The 17,127-nt window shown below is 38.1% G+C and overlaps 2 protein-coding genes across 4 annotated transcripts in view; one reads left to right on the top strand and one right to left on the bottom strand.

Moving 5' to 3' along the window:
- NT5DC1 (5'-nucleotidase domain containing 1) overlaps nt 1-17,127 on the top strand; it is a 122,889-nt gene that overhangs the window by 12,290 nt on the left and 93,472 nt on the right. For 2 of the 3 annotated variants that reach the window (XM_059941367.1, XM_059941369.1), the window contains exons 5-6: nt 2,672-2,751; nt 4,154-4,238. In XM_059941367.1, the coding sequence (XP_059797350.1) occupies nt 2,672-2,751; nt 4,154-4,238 (165 nt within the window). The remainder of the gene's footprint in view (nt 1-2,671; nt 2,752-4,153; nt 4,239-17,127) is intronic. The other variant, XM_059941368.1, reaches the window with a different exon arrangement.
- On the bottom strand, nt 6,319-12,835 carry COL10A1 (collagen type X alpha 1 chain). Its single transcript, XM_059941987.1, has 2 exons — nt 12,682-12,835; nt 6,319-8,189 (listed from the first exon to the last, which is right to left on the bottom strand). Exons 1-2 carry the CDS (start codon nt 12,833-12,835, stop codon nt 6,319-6,321), a joined length of 2,025 nt encoding a protein of 674 aa, XP_059797970.1.

Raw genomic sequence — 17,127 nt, 5'->3', positions numbered from 1 at the left:
GAATTGTTCTCTTCCCCTCAGTCATTCATATGCCTTTGTTCCATCATCACTAAGAGTACACAGGTTTGCAAGGCTGAGGTGTTGGCAGTGGGTTTTGGTGGAACGGTTTTTCTGTGGGTAAAGCTTAATGATCATAGGACTCGATCTTGATTCAGAGGCTTGTTCTCTTGAACTAAACTCAGTAATCACCTCATTCCCAGTGAGCTGTCTGCCCTGTAAGGAGGTGGAGGGCCAAAGCTTTCATGAGCACAGTCTCTGAGTTTGATGTTGGGAGAGGCATTGAGAGCAGCCTGGCACTGTTAACATGTCACAGCTGCACAAACCCTGTTATGTCCACGCGTTGGTCATCTAGCCCATTTCTGATAGTCGAGTGACATCAGCCCCTTGCCTTGAGGGTGGAAGTCAATGAGTCCTTCTCATCCAACCCCTGAGCTATTTGATTAGCTTGGTTGATTAGCTCAACCAAGGCTCATAATCCATGTTTCAACTCATAAACTGAATTTCATCTATTAATGCCCACAAAAGGAGAAAAAGGGGACGGGAAAAGCAAGAGTACAACAATGACACACCTCCTGCTCCCACAGTGCCCAAGACAACTAGCTGTCTGGTTCAGGCAGGTCACTCTGGTGTCACAGGCCAAGAAATTAGATACAGTTCAGGTTAGTGAGCCTTGAGAACCTGTGCCCACTGTCCTGGTCCCTGCAGCCCTGGAGTGTTGTGTGGTCTCATAGCATAGCAGTGTGGGCAGAAGCGTACACGGAATAGCTTCTCCCTTTCCTCCAAATTCCTGCTTTTCCTCACGCTGACAAAGAGATCTTAACCTTTCTTAGGAATGAAAATGAGTCTGAGATGTTCCCACAACAATTTCAGCTGTGAAAGAGTAGAAAACAGGAAGACTATGCTAACCAGAATATTTTTAACTGAGGGAAAGGACATACAAACCTATGCAACCATTTTGTGAATTAACAGAACTTTGACTTTATTGCTTATATATCCTTAATAATTTGATATGAAGACGTGAGGGGCATTAAATAACATTTAAAGGGATAGACATCTGGCCCTTGCAGAGAGTTTTCTCCTAATTTACCCGTGACACTTCTTCATTCCAAAATATACTTGACTCTTGAACAACTCAGGGGTTGGGGACACTTACCCTCGTGAAGTCAAAAATCTGAGTATAACTTTATGGTCGCCCTCCCTACCTGGGGTTCCTCCCTATCTGAGGCTCTACATCTGTGGATTCAACCAACTGCAGATCACAGATCATGCACTGCTATAGTATTTACTATTGAAAAAATTACATGTGTAAGTGGACTCATGCAGCTCAAACCCATGTTGTTCAAGGGTTGACAGTAATCCACTCTATTTTTAGATCATTCATTCATTCAACAAACATTTATTGAGTGCCTACAATATGCTGGACATTGTGCTTAGTGGACACTAAGGAACAAGGCAGCTGTGTTGCATAACCTCATACACAGCTTACAAATGGGAGGAGTGGGGACTCAGAATCAGGCAGTTACCAATACTCTGCACAAGAGTAATTATGACCGTTTGAAAAGTACTTTCTTACATTAAACTGAAATCTGACTCCATGTATTGGTTCTGTTGGATTCCTCCTTGCACCAAGGGTTCTCTAGAGGACTCTGAGGTTACGTTCCCCCTCGGAGCAGAGTGGTCGCTCCTGATCCCAGTATGCGGGAGTGAGATAGTTGTGAGGGTGTGACGTGGAAGGAGAGGACAGCAGGAGCTGAATTCCACTGGGGCTTCTGAGGAGAAGTGCAGAGAACACCTCTCAGAGTTGTCAATCCAGGGGACAGGAGGCTGGGGCATTCGTTCACTGGCTCCTGACCCTGTTGATTGAGAGGCTTGCCATGTGGGCTCCAGAGGCGCTCAGAGAAAGGGAATGGCACAGGTGAGCTTGAGGTAGGATGCTGCTATTTAGCACAGCTGTGGCTGGGGTCAGCCACGGACCAAGGGGATGTGACATGGGTCCTCAAAAGTGTCTGCCCAGGGACAGCAGAGTCAAAAATGACATCGGTGCCAAGGAAGGGCTCAAGTTTAATTCTACCCTAGGGCCGAACAGGATAAATCAAATCCCTCTCCTCCCAGAGACCCTAGAGTGTGCCAGTCCTGTGCTTCCGAGTTTCTCTAAGATAAGCACACTGTGTCCTCACGTGATCTGATTTTTTTATTCTTCTCTTCACCCTGGCTGTACTGAAGTTTGTCTGAAATTGTATGAAGATTGAATGCGGGACTCTAGGGGACCAGAGCACAGATTTGCAAAGGCACTATCGTGTGGAGCACTTCATGGTATTCCAGTGTTAGGTTGATGGTTTTGAAATTCAGTGACATTGATAATTTAGATTGTGACTTTTTCATAATCTATTTCATATTTGGGATATGGTCTAATTTTCACATTTAAAAAAATAAATATTTTTTAATAAAGTGCTTAACTATGGATATCCTGTTTTCACTTTCTTGTAGTAGCCTTGTAGCTGAAGCCTTCTTTGAAAGGTGATGATAGGCTGTAGTGGAGTGATTCTGAATTGAAATAAAAGCCCCTTTGAGCAGCGAAACCAAAATCTAGTCTCTCTTCAGCCACGTTTCTGTGTATGTCACATAAACGAGGCATCAATTTCTTCCCAGTTTAAATTTTTGTTCTTTTTAGGAAAATATTATTTTTATGATAACTACTTTGACCTGCCTGGAGCTCTTCTGTGTGCCAGAGTGGTGGACTCTTTAACAAAGGTGAGTGGGGACTCATTTTTTAGAAACTGTGCAGTGTATTTAGCTATAAATCAGAGGACTTAATTATATATGTCTTCTGAGTTGAGATTTTACTTAGTTTCCTCTTTGTGGTTTCAGAGGTGACTGAGGAGGAAAAACATAGAGAATTTGGTCAAAATATTTTTGGAAAATTAAATAGCGACCATCCCTTCTCCCTCCCCGACCCCACCAATAATAAACCTGTTCTGCAGCAGGGAGTGCAATAGTCTAGAAAAAGAAAATACCAAACTTGCGTATGGAAAAAATATTTCTTGGTTTCATTAGCAGAATTTTTAAAAATAAAAGAAATTTAAGGAAATTCCGTGTGTCTTTTTAAGCATTGTAAATAGTATAAAACCAGAAAAATGAGAAGAAATTTTAAAATTCATCATTCTGGGCATAGTTTAATGCATATAGACTTTTTCCTTGTCCTATGTATCAGGATTAAATAGATTTCTGGTTATATCAGTTTATACCTAGAGTTTAGGACCTGTGAACATAAACTGGTTTTATGGCAGAATCACTTTCCTTTTTGCATATATTGTCTTTAAAAATCACAATGATAATGTTTCTGATAGGACTAGATAATGGTTTATTTTTGAATCAGAGTTAATTTGTATGTTTGTGAAAGTTTCTGTTGAGCAGTAGTTCTGGCTTATAGAAGTTATTATGAGATGGAGTCAGTTTCTCGTTTTATAGCGATTATATACAAATGCACCAGTCTTTAAATTGGACTTTATATAATTTAATAATATCTAGTATTTGGTCTTTGTTTAGATAGAAGGACACTGGTTAATGTTTCCAAGGAAGCACAGGGTTATTAACGTATAATTTCCTGTTTACTTGCTTTCTGGTTTAAAAAAAATCTTAGTAAAAATGATTTGAATTTTGGATTAGGAACCTCCTTAATAATAGAGACTTGCTCCTCTTTTATACTGAAACTCAAGTAAATGTGCACAGAATTCTACAGTAACCAGCTTTTGAGGTTTTAAGGCTTCAGGTCTCTTAGCTCCACTGATGCCATGGTACATGAAGTGACACATTCTGGTACCTCACAGGCTATAACATTGTAGATTTGCTCATGTGTTAAAAATATTCTGTAATGTTTAGACTTTATAATGAGTGGAAATTTTTATTTGAGTTATGTGAGTTATATTAATATTTAGTCATATGTATATATCTCTCTGTATCAGTGATTTTCATGGAAGATTTCTTTCTAAAATCACATTTAGAAAAATGAGAAGTTTTTATCTGTTATGTTTTCTAAAACATGAATCCCTATTTTAGAGTACAGTGATATTATAGTTGTTTGTCAGGTGTTTTCTGTTATGCTTAAAAACAAAATTATTACATGTATCACATTTGGATTTTTTATTTTCTTTAGCAGAACAATGGTCAAAAACCATTTGATTTTTGGAAGGACATAGTGGCTGGTATACAACATAATTATAAAATGTCAGCTTTTAAAGGTGAGTAACGTGAAGAGAGACTTTAGATGTTTGTTCAGTGCTGTGTATCTAATGAATTACTTAGAAGTTACCTATTTTTCTGTGTTCCTTAATTAAGATTTAATTTGGTTTTAAATATTGCCATAAAGTTGATACTGGTTATATTTTAAGAGGTTCTTTTATTCATGTCTGTTTCGTGGCTATAATGGCCAGTATTCTAAGATATGCAGTCTTTTACATGCTTACCAATAGGGTCATTTTGTGGGTTCCCCAGAATTTGCTGTTTCCTGGCTTGGGAATGAAGGTTGGTGATACTTGTAATCATTAGTATAGTAATTATAGACAGATAGGGAAAGTGAAACTTCTATTCTTATTGCTTAAAAACAGGAACGGCTCACCTAGAATGGCAGCAGAGATATCACCAACCCAAGCCTAGGGTTTTACGGTTCCGTCCACAGGTTTGTTTGGGTTACACAGGGAGATTGCTTCTAAGGAATTAAGAGATGCCTTTATAGTATGTTACCCTGATGACTTGAACCAGACTGCCCTAATTTAGCCAGTGGACTGGTGGATGCTCAAGAACAGTGTTTTTCAGCTGAGAAAAATGTTGCCTTTTGATTGACATAAAAATTGCTTGCCTTCCTTTTAATGTAGTGTAAGCCATCAAAATAATCCTAAATGTTATGACTAAAAACATGTCAAGGCAATAAATAGTAACTACAGAATATTTGTTCAGACTACATATTTCTCTGTTGCCTGCTTCTTTCCTTCCCAGAAGAACATCACTACGTTTGGGTGATTGTCTTACTTTTCTAATCCCAGCCACCAGCCCTTCACCCTGGCTTGTAGATCACATGTGGTTCTGTTTGATGGCTTTTCACAGTCCACACTGAGTGCTTGGGTGTGTGGGAATGCCCATCTCCAGTAGGAGGGCATAACCATGACACCTATAAAAGCTACCCACCACTTTATCATTTTACTATTTATTAGCTTTGTAAAATGAAAAGCCTTAAAAAAATGGTTGAGAATAGCAAATTGTTGGTGTCAGATAAATTCAGCATAATAATCTATTCATGTTATTTTATTGCATTGTAAATAAGGAGTAGATAAAACATTTCACGAGGCACAGCTTAAAAGTTTTAAACAGCAACATAAAAATACAGTACAGAGCATAAATAAATAACATCATTTCATTTCTAGTCACATTTTGAAATCCTTCACATCAGTTATAATTTCACTGGAATCGAAGGCCCAAGGTACATATGCTAATGCTCTGTAAACCCACAAAATCATATTACATTAGACTCAATAAGGAATTAAAGCACATTAATCACACTTCTGTCAAATAAATAGAATAGGTCAGACATCATTTGTTTGACCTATCCTATTCATCCAGACATCATCTGTATACCCTTCACTACCCAAGTTGTGAAGGGTATACAGAAAGCTTTCCTGCAATCACAGAAAAGTTTGAAAAGGTTCATGACTAAAGCACCTTGCGTTTCAGATTATTTTTAACATAATATTTTGGGTTTTTTATGAGAGCTGTAAAAAGTCTATATGCACCTGTATACTTGAATAGATATTGATGAAGGGGACCATGTAAGCCTTTGAGTAATGCACCATCAGAAAGATCTTAGGGTATACAATGCCTTTTAAATTTGGATATTCAAGTATTTAAGTCCCATAAAGATACATGACACCTGAATGTTTCCTAGAAGTTCTCCTGTTAATTGTTAGAAACAGGCTTATTTTAAAAGGAAATGCTGAATTTCTAAAATCAAATTTAACATGATTTAGCATCACATTTCAGGGTTTTTTGAGATCATTTTATTTTTTTAGCTTAGCAGTACTTTTATGGTAGAATTTTTAAATACTGAAGGAGTTCACAGAAAACTTTAAAGAGACTTAGGATTGCTGACTAGAAACTCGAGAGGGCCTTCACATGTTGTACACTATGTCTGAAAGCTCAGATCTGTATTTTGGAAAACTAAAATTAGTCATATTTTTTTCAGCCTACCTCCATATGCATTTTGTGGGGTGGGGTGGAGTTGGGGAATGCCTTTTCAAGCAGATTCATATTAGCTCGGTGGGAATATGCTCACATTGGAGCCACTAAGAATCCTGAGAAAGAGGAGTGGACATACTCAGAGGAGTATAGCCCATTCGACCCTGCGTTGGGCAGCTGGAGCCACACCTGGTCATTTTCTGTGAGATCGATTATGGCGCTCCCTGAAGCCTGATCTAGGTAGCCTTTGATGTACTCATCATAGGTGTACATTACAGGGGTGCCGTTCTTATACAGGCCCACCCAAGCATGGGTCCCTTTCACATGCACGTGGTAGGAGAAGTAATATATTCCTGGAATCCTACAGGTAAAGATTCCAGTTCTTGGGTCATAATGCTGTTGCCTGTTATATAAAATTTTATCAAATGGGATAGGAGTACCTATAGTTGGGTAAGCTTTGGAGAGAATAACAGTGAAAGCAGACACAGGCATTCCTGTTACTCCCTGGTTGGCACTAACAAAAGGCCTCTGGCCTGCCTTCACAAAGCCCTCGGGCAGGACTGCTTGGCCTGGGGGGCCTGGGGGGCCTGGGGGCCCCGGGCGCCCTGGGAGACCAGGCCCTCCAGCGTGCCCTCTTGGACCTGGTGGCCCAGTGGGTCCATTGAGACCTTTAGTTGCTATGCCAGCTGGACCAGGAGGACCTGGAGTTCCTGGATCCCCTTTGGATCCAGGGAATCCTGGAATGCCTGGTGGCCCGATGGGACCTCTAGTACCTGGCATTCCAGGGGCACCTCTTGGCCCAGCCTCACCATTGTGCCCAGGCACTCCCTTAGCTCCTGCTGGGCCCGCAGGGCCTGGGAGGCCAGGAGGTCCTCTAATTCCAGGGTCACCTTTTGGGCCCGGCAACCCTGGGTTACCCTTGGGACCACTGAGACCCGGTTCTCCTGGGTACCCTGGTTTTCCATCTAACCCAGAGGAGCCCCTTTCTCCCTTAGCCCCAGGGTATCCTGCAGGCCCGACTGGCCCCATCTCACCTTTAGGGCCTGGGATCCCGTGGTTGCCTGGAATGCCTTTTGGTCCTTGGGGTCCCATATTCCCAGGGGGTCCAGTCAGACCTGGTTCCCCGGGATGACCTGCTGGGCCTTGTTCCCCTTTGGCACCCGGACCCCCCGGAAGGCCTACAGGTCCTCTTTGTCCTTTCAGGCCTGGCAAGCCCGGTTTCCCAAAGCCAGGAGCCCCTGGGGGCCCAGCTATTCCTGGAGCCCCAGGGAGACCTTTTGTCCCTGGAACCCCTGGCTGGCCTGGTGCTCCAGGGGCTCCTGGCTTTCCAGTGCCTTCTGGTCCTTGTTCCCCAGGAGGACCTTGGGGGCCTGGTGGACCAGTTGGCCCCCTTTCACCTGGAAAGCCCCGATCACCTTTGATACCTGGCTGTCCTGGAAACCCATTTTCACCGCTTTTTCCCACTCCAGGAGGGCCAGGTGGTCCCATGGGACCCTGAGGACCTGGGAGGCCCCTGCCACCAGGGCGGCCAGGAGCACCATATCCCGTTTCCCCTTTCTGTCCATTCATACCAGGGACTCCTGGTGCACCCTTTTCTCCAGGAAAACCCCTGGGTCCCGGGGCTCCTGGAGGTCCCTGTGGCCCAGGTTTTCCTGAAACAGAAATTCCGGCTGGGCCGGGGATTCCAGGTGGCCCTGGCGGGCCCCGTAGTCCTGGTAAACCGGCTGGTCCAATATCTCCTTTTGGTCCGTATGGTCCTCTCTCTCCTGGTTTTCCTGGGAGTCCTGGCAAACCTGGCTTCCCAGTGGCTGATGGTCCTGGCGGTCCTGGCAACCCTGGCTCTCCTTGGGGTCCAGGACTTCCATAGCCTGGTTTTCCTGGTGGTCCAGATGGACCTGGGTGCCCTCGAGGTCCAGCAGGGCCTGGTGGACCAGGAATACCTTGCTCTCCTCTTACTGATACACCTACAAGACATGCCCAGTACACATACCGGGTCCGGGTGGGGGGTGGTTAGTAATGCTAAGGAATCATTGCTTCTCAAAATATAAATGAGGACAGGACATTGCAGTGTCAGTCAGACCATTTTGGCAGACTGGTCTTAAATGGTTTGACAATACATTTTATATTGTTTTAAAAAACACAGCTAGAGAAGATGATTGTACAAGATCATGGCTACCATAGTACTTTCATTGCATCCTAACGATCCATGAAAATAAGCTGGGATTGAAGAATTCATTTAGAGTAAGAGTGCATTGCAGGTAAATTTATCACATTTATTTTAGGAAAATCATCTACCTAGAAAGGAAGGGGGAAAAAACGGCATTTGACAGAAAAAGAAGAAAAAGGCAAGTACAGAATAAATGGGAACAAGTTTAAGAACTATAACAACTTCCCCTCAAAAAAGCTATCCTATAAGATAAGGGAGAAATGCAGTCTGTTTTAATTTACGTCTGCCATGACCCTGCTGAACAGTTTAGATTTAGGATGACTTTTTTTTTTTTTTACCTCAGTACATACCGTGAGCTCGTACATTCTCTGTTATTGACTTAACATTGAAACAAGGAATTAGAGAATTAATGGGCAAGGTACATACAGTAGTGTTAAAGTGCTTATATAAAGTTTTCTTTGATTAATGCAAATATTGTTGATTTCATAGATCTGTGGGTTCATTTGAGCTAAGTACTTATACTGATATAATAAATTTAAACTAAAAAATTACTTATTCAGTGCCTGTGATGTGAAGCATGCTATTGAGCAACAAGTATAGGAAAAGCACAAAACACCTCCTATAAGAGCTTTAATCACAAAGAGAATAAAACAGGTGTCCATCTGATAAGTGCTTTAAGAGGTGTCCAGGGTTTTAGTTTTAGTCAATCTAAGGTGGGATGTAACAGACATTGCTGGCATTAGGATATACCATTATGGAAGCATTACCATGTCAAAGAATCTTTAGGCAGCATTATCATAAGCCTCTAGATAAAATAGTCTTTTTTTCCTCAGAGAAATTCTTTGATAGCTAGCAAAGATGGTAATGAAATTGCTTACGTTTCTAAATATCTACTTGCAGGATTTATATTAAAATTAATTTTCTGTTTAATAAATTTTCAGAAATATAGTTAGAATGCCTGTGTATACTATTTAGATTCTTATGCTGTCCGAATAGTTCATAGTAATGATAGTTTTAATAGATGTCGCAGTAGTCAAATAGTTTGGTCAAAACCCTGAAAATGACTTATAACTGTGACTTTTGAGCTACATCTTTTTTGTACAGAAAGTATTAATATGCTTAAACTCCATTTAACTAAATCTTTTTTTTTTTTTTAATTTATTTATTTATTTTATTTATGGCTGTGTTGGGTCTTCGTTTCTCTGCGAGGGCTTTCTCTAGTTGTGGCAAGCGGGGGCCACTTTTAATCGTGGTGCGCGGGCCTCTCACTATCGCGGCCTCTCTTGTTGCGGAGCACAGGCTCCAGACACGCAGGCTCAGTAATTGTGGCTCACGGGCCCAGTTGCTCCGCGGCATGTGGGATCTTCCCAGACCAGGGCTCGAACCCCTGTCCCCTGCATTGGCAGACAGATTCTCAACCACTGCGCCACCAGGGAAGCCCCTTAACTAAATCTTTAATGGCTTTAAATATCAAAATGAAGACTAAAATGGAATTAATATTAAATGAATTGAATTGTAAATTGCCTTTGAAAATGTATTTTTATGGGTATAGTTTCTTTTAACTATTAGTTGTTGGTACATTTAAAATCTTTCATATTAATTAACTGGCATGTAAGAAGTAGTCAGCCAACAGTAGTTGAGAATATTATACTCTTGGGTAGAGGTGTTCCTGATATTTGCAAAACATTTGATAACAAACGAAACAAAATACAGAGCAGAATCATTAAAACAGATATACTGAAATAGGAAATTCATTTGGGTATCTATATATTTTGTACTAACTAGAAGTTATACTTCATTTTGCAAACAAATGTGTGGAGTTTTACTTACTCATAGATTTTAAGACAATGACGTCAGGAAAAAGACTATGAAAAAATTAATTTCTGGAAGAGATTTCCATGTATTTACACATGTATTGTTGGTTGACTTTAGTGTACATATATGATATGTCTGTATGTATAAATGAGCATTGATGCATTGCAAATAGAATAAATGAATAAGTAAAGGATTTCTTTTAATGATTTGGAATAAAATAGGACATTTTTAAAAATGCAAACCATATTAAATTGGGGTTTGCTTCAGAATCTTATAAAGATCATGTCTGTACTAAAAATAATTGTCTTGGTCTGGTTGGAAATCTGTTTAACTGTTAAAGTAGAGAGGAAAAGCAAGTCTTACTGAGAATGACTGCATTGAGCACCATTTGAGACTGGAACTCCGAAGACAGTGATCTCTATCACTTAGAATGTTACCCTAATAGGTTCTCCACCTCTCCAGTACGTGAAAGAATGTGATTTCTGTTGTATCCTTGAGGGACACAAGCCCTTGTTTGTAGCTTGATAGGGTGGCGCCATCCTCAAGGAATAACGATTACCCAGTAGAGAAGTCTCTTAAATGCCGACAAAGTGGTTGATTGTGTCAGAATGTGGCACTTGTGTGCCCACCAGTTGTGGAACCCTCTGCAGCATACTTTAGTATGTTTTGGACTGAGTTCTCTTTTAACCTGTTTGAATAGATGTGCCTAGGAATTGCACAGGAGTTCTTTGTGCATCTGTTATCAACTCTGTGTTTTGCTTGTGTAAATTGTGGGCTTTTATCTTCGTTTGACTGCCAGGGGATAATAATGTTTTTGAGTTTCCACCTTGTATTGTCAAGTAGACTAAAGTGGATTTAATAGTTCAAATACAGCTTCTAAACTTTTCATTTGTTAACAAGATATATATTTTCATTTTTTCTACAAAAAAAACAAAATGATGCCGTACATTATGGTGAAAAGATAGAAAATATTTTAACCTTCTAAAACTGGTGGTGCATTTTATTTTAATTCACAACTGTTCCTTATGGTCTTGTAAGCTACAAAGAGTCTGAATTTGTGATCATAGAGTGTATGTTTGTCATAGCATTTCAAATTTCATTTGTTGCTTCGAGTAAAGTATCATGTTTTCTTGTTTTTTATTCTTTTTTCCTAACTTTTTTCTTTCTTATGTTTTATTTGTATTTTGAGACATTCAGGAGAATCTGTTGAGTACTTGTGCATTTATTTTTGATCATTAAGCTACCTTTCATGAAACATTTAAAATTTCATCTTTCTTTTTTAAAAAGACAATCCTATACATTGAATTTGCTAAAAATGGTTGTTTCCAAAAGCATAAAAATTTTTATGGCAAATAGCTTTATTTACAGTATAAAATATGTAAGCATAATGAAAAAATACTATGGAAAAGAAATTTGAATCCTACAATCAGTTCATATTACTCAGTGTAATTCTGTAGTGTAATGGGCAGTTTGTGCCAGATAGCTATTAAATGGAATTAGTGAATATGAAACCTAATAGTTGCCCTTCTTTGAGGACCTGTTAGTACTTTACATACATTATATCAGTACTCTTCATAGTAGCCAAGAAAGCTGAGCAGATGAAGGATAGATTCAAGAACAGAGTTAAAACTTGTCTAAGGCTATACCACCAGTATACTATAGTAGTAGTAAGAGGAGGAGGAGGAGAGAAGTAGAAATAGAAGTAGAAGTAATGGAAGTAGTATGAGAAGTAGAAGTAGTAGTAATAGTAGTAGTAGAAGTAATAGCTAACACTTAAGCACTTTACATATTAACTCATTTAAGTTTCAGAACAGCCCTTGAAAGAGGTGCTCCTTGTTTTACAAATGAGGGAACTAAAGCACAGAGAGCATAAATAACTTACTCAAGGTTGCGTAGCTAGTTTGAAGCAGTTAGATCTGTGCACTTAACTACTAAACTAAACAAAAATGCATTTAAAAATTATGAGAATTGCTACTTCGTTTGCCTATTAAATTTCTTTGGAGAGCATCTCATTTTATTTGATAATTAAGACTCAATTTTGTATGTATTTGTAAGCTAGCAAAATAAATTTTAAAAGTAAATATGTGTAAGCGTTTAGATATATAAACCTGCTACTCTTTTTGTATACAATTGGCAATTATTTTTAGTTAAAACATCTTAAACATTAATTTGATTGGATTAATATGTCTAGATTATGGGTAGTTATTTGTGCAAAAGCATCATTGAGGGAAAAACTTTCTGTACCTAAAATTTCCTAATATTCTTCAGGTATATCTTTCTGCTATACTTGTGTGAAGGATATGAATGTTCTTGAATAGACCTACTTTTTCCATAAATCCTTTTGGGCTAATTGAGGAGTTTGAAGATAAATTTAACGCCAAATAAAATTTAAAACTTTTTGTTAAAGAGATCATTATGATTGTAGAAGGCAAAAACCCACTAGTTAATAGAGCAAAATATATAGTTCAGTTTACCTTTACTCTTTATGGCATAAGGGATGAAGAACTGTGTCTTGGTGTTGGATGGTGGGCCTTTTATGCCTGTAGGTGTTTGGTATCGCTCAGTATAAAATACTCCATGGACCAAGTTCAAGGGTATTAGCAGCAGAAGGGCTATTTGTGGCAGCATGTTCTCAGATGGATTCTGAAAAACAATAATTTCATATAGCTTCATTATTGACCTGTTTCGTTTTTCTGATGTTTCACAGATAAATTCTTTAAATAGTTATCTACTTTTTTTAACCTTATCCTATATATTCTGAATATATTCCATAAATTAATGAGAGTTATAATTTTGTTAATTATACAGATATATGTCTTAGTTGTTTTTGAAAACCACATTCAGGTAATCAAGTGAAAATAAAGTTATTTAAATAAAAGAAACACAGAAACTGTAATTGGATGTCTGTATTAAATAATTCAAGATCTTTGATATAGACTGAAGTTACCAATAGTCTCAAATACACTGAAATTCAGATTAGGACATGTTTTTACAAATATAGTTTAATTAGGACTATTTTTTATAGACTGATTCAAATTAAACTTTCTGAGTGCACTTTAGTGGAAAGCCATTTTTTTAAATCACAAAAAACAAATAATGAATTGAAGCTTGTTTCCAAATAAGCTAACATGGAAGTCCACCAGTCATAGACTTACCTGGATGCTGGAAGTTCCTGGAGTTGGTTTCTTACCAGCTCTCTGTGCCTTCCTCTGTGCCTGGGTGAGCTGCCCTGCAGTATTTATACTGCTTTTCCCTTACTACATGAGGTTACCCAGAGTTTAAGCTCCTCCCACTGCCCCAGAGGTGAAAAGCACAAATTATGGTGGAAAGTTCTATTGGGTGGGCAGGCATACAAGATCAGGTTGGGCTCTCTTTTTCCTTGTTTTCTTATTGAAAAATAAACTCTTTGTCTTAAATATATATTAATAGTTTTAACCATGCACCATATTTTTCTGTGATTTTATTTTAGAAGTTATTACTCAGATGTTTAGGTTAGTTCATAACGGGATGATCCTATCCCCTTTATATTTTTAGAAAGCACATTCTTGTGTTAGTTGGTTGAAAATACTTGGTAGTATATAAAAGTAGGGGAAGAAGTCTTTTGGAGGGGAGTGTGGATTTAAACCATCATCTAAATTTACTTTGGTTATTACATGAAGCCATTAATGTGTCCATGAATGTTTCTAAATTTTTATGAAAATAGCTTACTCCAATTCTTACTTTTAGGCTTGAGAGAAACACAATGGTGAAAATGTAGATACGCGGTCCTGTATTTCAGAATTTTAATATAAGTCCTCAGCTGTTAATAAGAGAAATTTTAAATGTTAGCATATAAATGTTTCAGTGTTTGCATACTATTTAAAATTTTTTAGACAGAGGCAAGATATCCATGAATTTGATAGTAGAGTTAGCAATAATTACCCTGAAGAATTTATTTATTATTCTGAATGTGTGACTTTTTTTTTTATTGGAGTATAATTGCTTTACAATGTTGTGTTAGTTTCTGCTGTAGAACAAAGTGAATCAGCTATATGTATACATATATCCCCTCCCTCTTGAGCCTCCTTTCCCCCCGCCCCCCGACCCCCATCCCACCCCTCTAGGTCATCACAGAGCACCAAGCTGAGTGGACTTGTAGACACGGGGAAAAGGGGAGGGTAGGATGAATTGAGAGAGTAGCATTGACATATATACACTACCATGTGTAAAATAGATAGCTAGTGGGAAGCTGCTGTATTGCACCCTGAAGGATTTAAATTCATTGTTTACAACACTATACTGTGTTCAGTAAATGGCTTCAGATTTTATTGCTTAATTTTGGGTTTTACTTTAGAGTTGCAGTGGAGATTACAAAAACCCTTAACTTGATAAGGTCATATCATGTCCATTTAAATAAGGTTGCTGTATTCATTTCATAAGAAAAATAATCTTTATACTTTGCTTTTGGCTTTTTAAAAGTATTATTGGTTTACCTTGCAGTTTCCTTCAGGGATCTTGAATCAGCCCAATTAGAAACGTTTTTTCCCCCAAAGATGAAAGTAAATGTTATCATTGTAATTTTCAGTGGTTAGTATTCTCTTTAACAATGTTAGGAGACTCTTTAAATCAGTTTTCAGGATCCTAAAGAGTCTAATAACAGGAAGTTGAGAGGCCAAATTCTGATTCCTACTAAATTTCATCATTTTGGAGCTAAATCACATCAACTGTACACGTAAAGTAGGTGAGAAGGAAAATTCCATAATAGGTATAGATACATCTTTTTTAAAAATCTCTGCAGAATTAAAGTGGTACGGATTCAGGATTGATCAGTAATTGAAATAATTGAATGTTTGACCAGTAGGTGAAATAAGGGTTTGTTCTTTTTCTTCCCTTCCTCCTCCCCTGCATATAATTTTCCGTATATATTTTGAACTAAGCCTTGTATAGCACCTTGTAGAAATGTAAGTGGATAACTCATCTCACTGCCTTCCTTTCTTCTCTCACTTTTAGACCTTTTATTGGTTGCCATATTTAAAAATTTACAATGTTATTGGTTACCATATTTAAAAATTTTACAATGTCCTATATGTCTCTATATAATATTCACAGATATATATGAAATATGGCTTTTATATCAGTTCAGATTTACAGAAGAATTGGAAAGATTATATTTTCTGATCATTCTTTTTTTATTGAAGTATAGTTGATTTCCTGTGTTGTGTTAGTTTCTGCTGTACAGCAAAGTGATTCAGCTATACACATATATACATTCTTTTTTTATATTCTTTTCCATTATGGTTTATCACAAGATATTGAATATGGTTCCCTGTGCTATACAGTAGGAACTTGTTGTTTATCCATTCTATATATTCTGATCATTCTTTCATCATTGAAAATGATCTATGCAATAGTTTTTGTAATTATATGATTACTCTACTACATCTGTAAGAGACCACAAAGATAATTGAGAGAAGTGGCTGCCTTCCATCTACTATGGTTCATTTGGAAAAGATTTTGAAAAAGTAGGTGAGGTAACATTATGGATGCCCTTGAATACTAGGCTGTAGAATTTGTTTTAAAAGTATTTATTAGAAGTGCATATTCTAGTATTTTTGTGTGTATATATGGTGACACACGCATACACTTATTTGTTTGTAATCGAGACTGATACCCTGTTAGACATCACTCATGTGAAAGTTCAAAGATTAATTCTTGGTGCTTCATTCTGTGCACCTGTGTAGACCAAGTGTTCCTCTGTGGCTACTCTGACTATTTCCAGAACTTTTCACCTTAACCTCTCTAGGTGTCTGTTTTTTCATCAACACAATGAAAAGGTTGTATTAGGTTTCTAAACTCCTCCCAGCTTTAAAATTAGATTATTCTTGTGCTTGAGGTATTTTGCTGTTTCCTGTGGTGAGACAGTGGGCTTGGCTCCATTTAGTAATTATGAGACAAAATCCATACCAAGTGGTCATATGCCTTCTTTTGGGGGTATGTAAATATATGTGGGTATTTGTCATTCTATATTCCCATTTAACTTTGGAAAATGTGGTGTCTTTATTGAATAAGCCTTGGATGCTCAACCCTTTTTTGCAAATAGTGTACTTATTTCAGCACAAGGAATCTGACTACTGTTTGCTTTGTTAGTCACATAAGAAACACTGTCTTGTCCAAAACAGATTGTAGAATCAGAATATTTGCTAGCCTCACCCCACCCAATTGTGTATTTAAAACTATTTTTATTCTAGGAGTTTACTTGTAGCTGTTGGAAGTGACTAGTCTGTGGCTTTATGATGAAAACCCATTCTACTTAAAGAAAGTCTTTTTAAGCTCAGTAACCTAAGTGGTTTTTTAATGTCAAATATCAGTGTTTTTTGCACATCTAGCGTTTAGCTGCTATTAAGCTCACATGTTCATTTTCACTTCCCCAGGGTATCATTAATTCACCAAATATTTCTTGAGTACCTTCTACATGTCAGGCATGGAGATAAAAAACTGGACGAATGATGTACAGCCGCCCCCCCTTACAGTGTTTAGACAGTGGTTCTCAACCTTCTTTCCACAGTCCTGTGGTACATGACACAGTTCCTTCTGTCTTTGGGGTTCATTAAGATCATGGTGGTTCAGAGACGATATTTAGAAAAAGCTTCTCAGGTGATCATGAGGGACTTCTAAGTTGGAATGTCTTAGTCTGCTATCAGTGTTCTATTACCAGCTTGTTAATATTAGATACATAATTTTTGTTGTTTTTGTTCATATGGTTTTTAACTTTACTATAGAAAAATTTAGTCTTATCCATAGAAGTAGAGAGAATGGTTACAGTGAATGCCTTTGTGCCCACTACCCAACTTAAACTAATCTCAAGTCACTGTCACTCAATCCTTCTTCCATTCATCACCCCCCATATTTTTAAATCCCATATATTGTACCAATTCACCTGT

The sequence above is a fragment of the Balaenoptera ricei genome, chromosome 12 (assembly GCF_028023285.1).
Source record: "Balaenoptera ricei isolate mBalRic1 chromosome 12, mBalRic1.hap2, whole genome shotgun sequence".
In the NCBI taxonomy this organism is placed as follows: Eukaryota; Metazoa; Chordata; class Mammalia; order Artiodactyla; family Balaenopteridae; genus Balaenoptera; species Balaenoptera ricei.
This window is presented reverse-complemented; position numbering and strand designations above follow the sequence as displayed.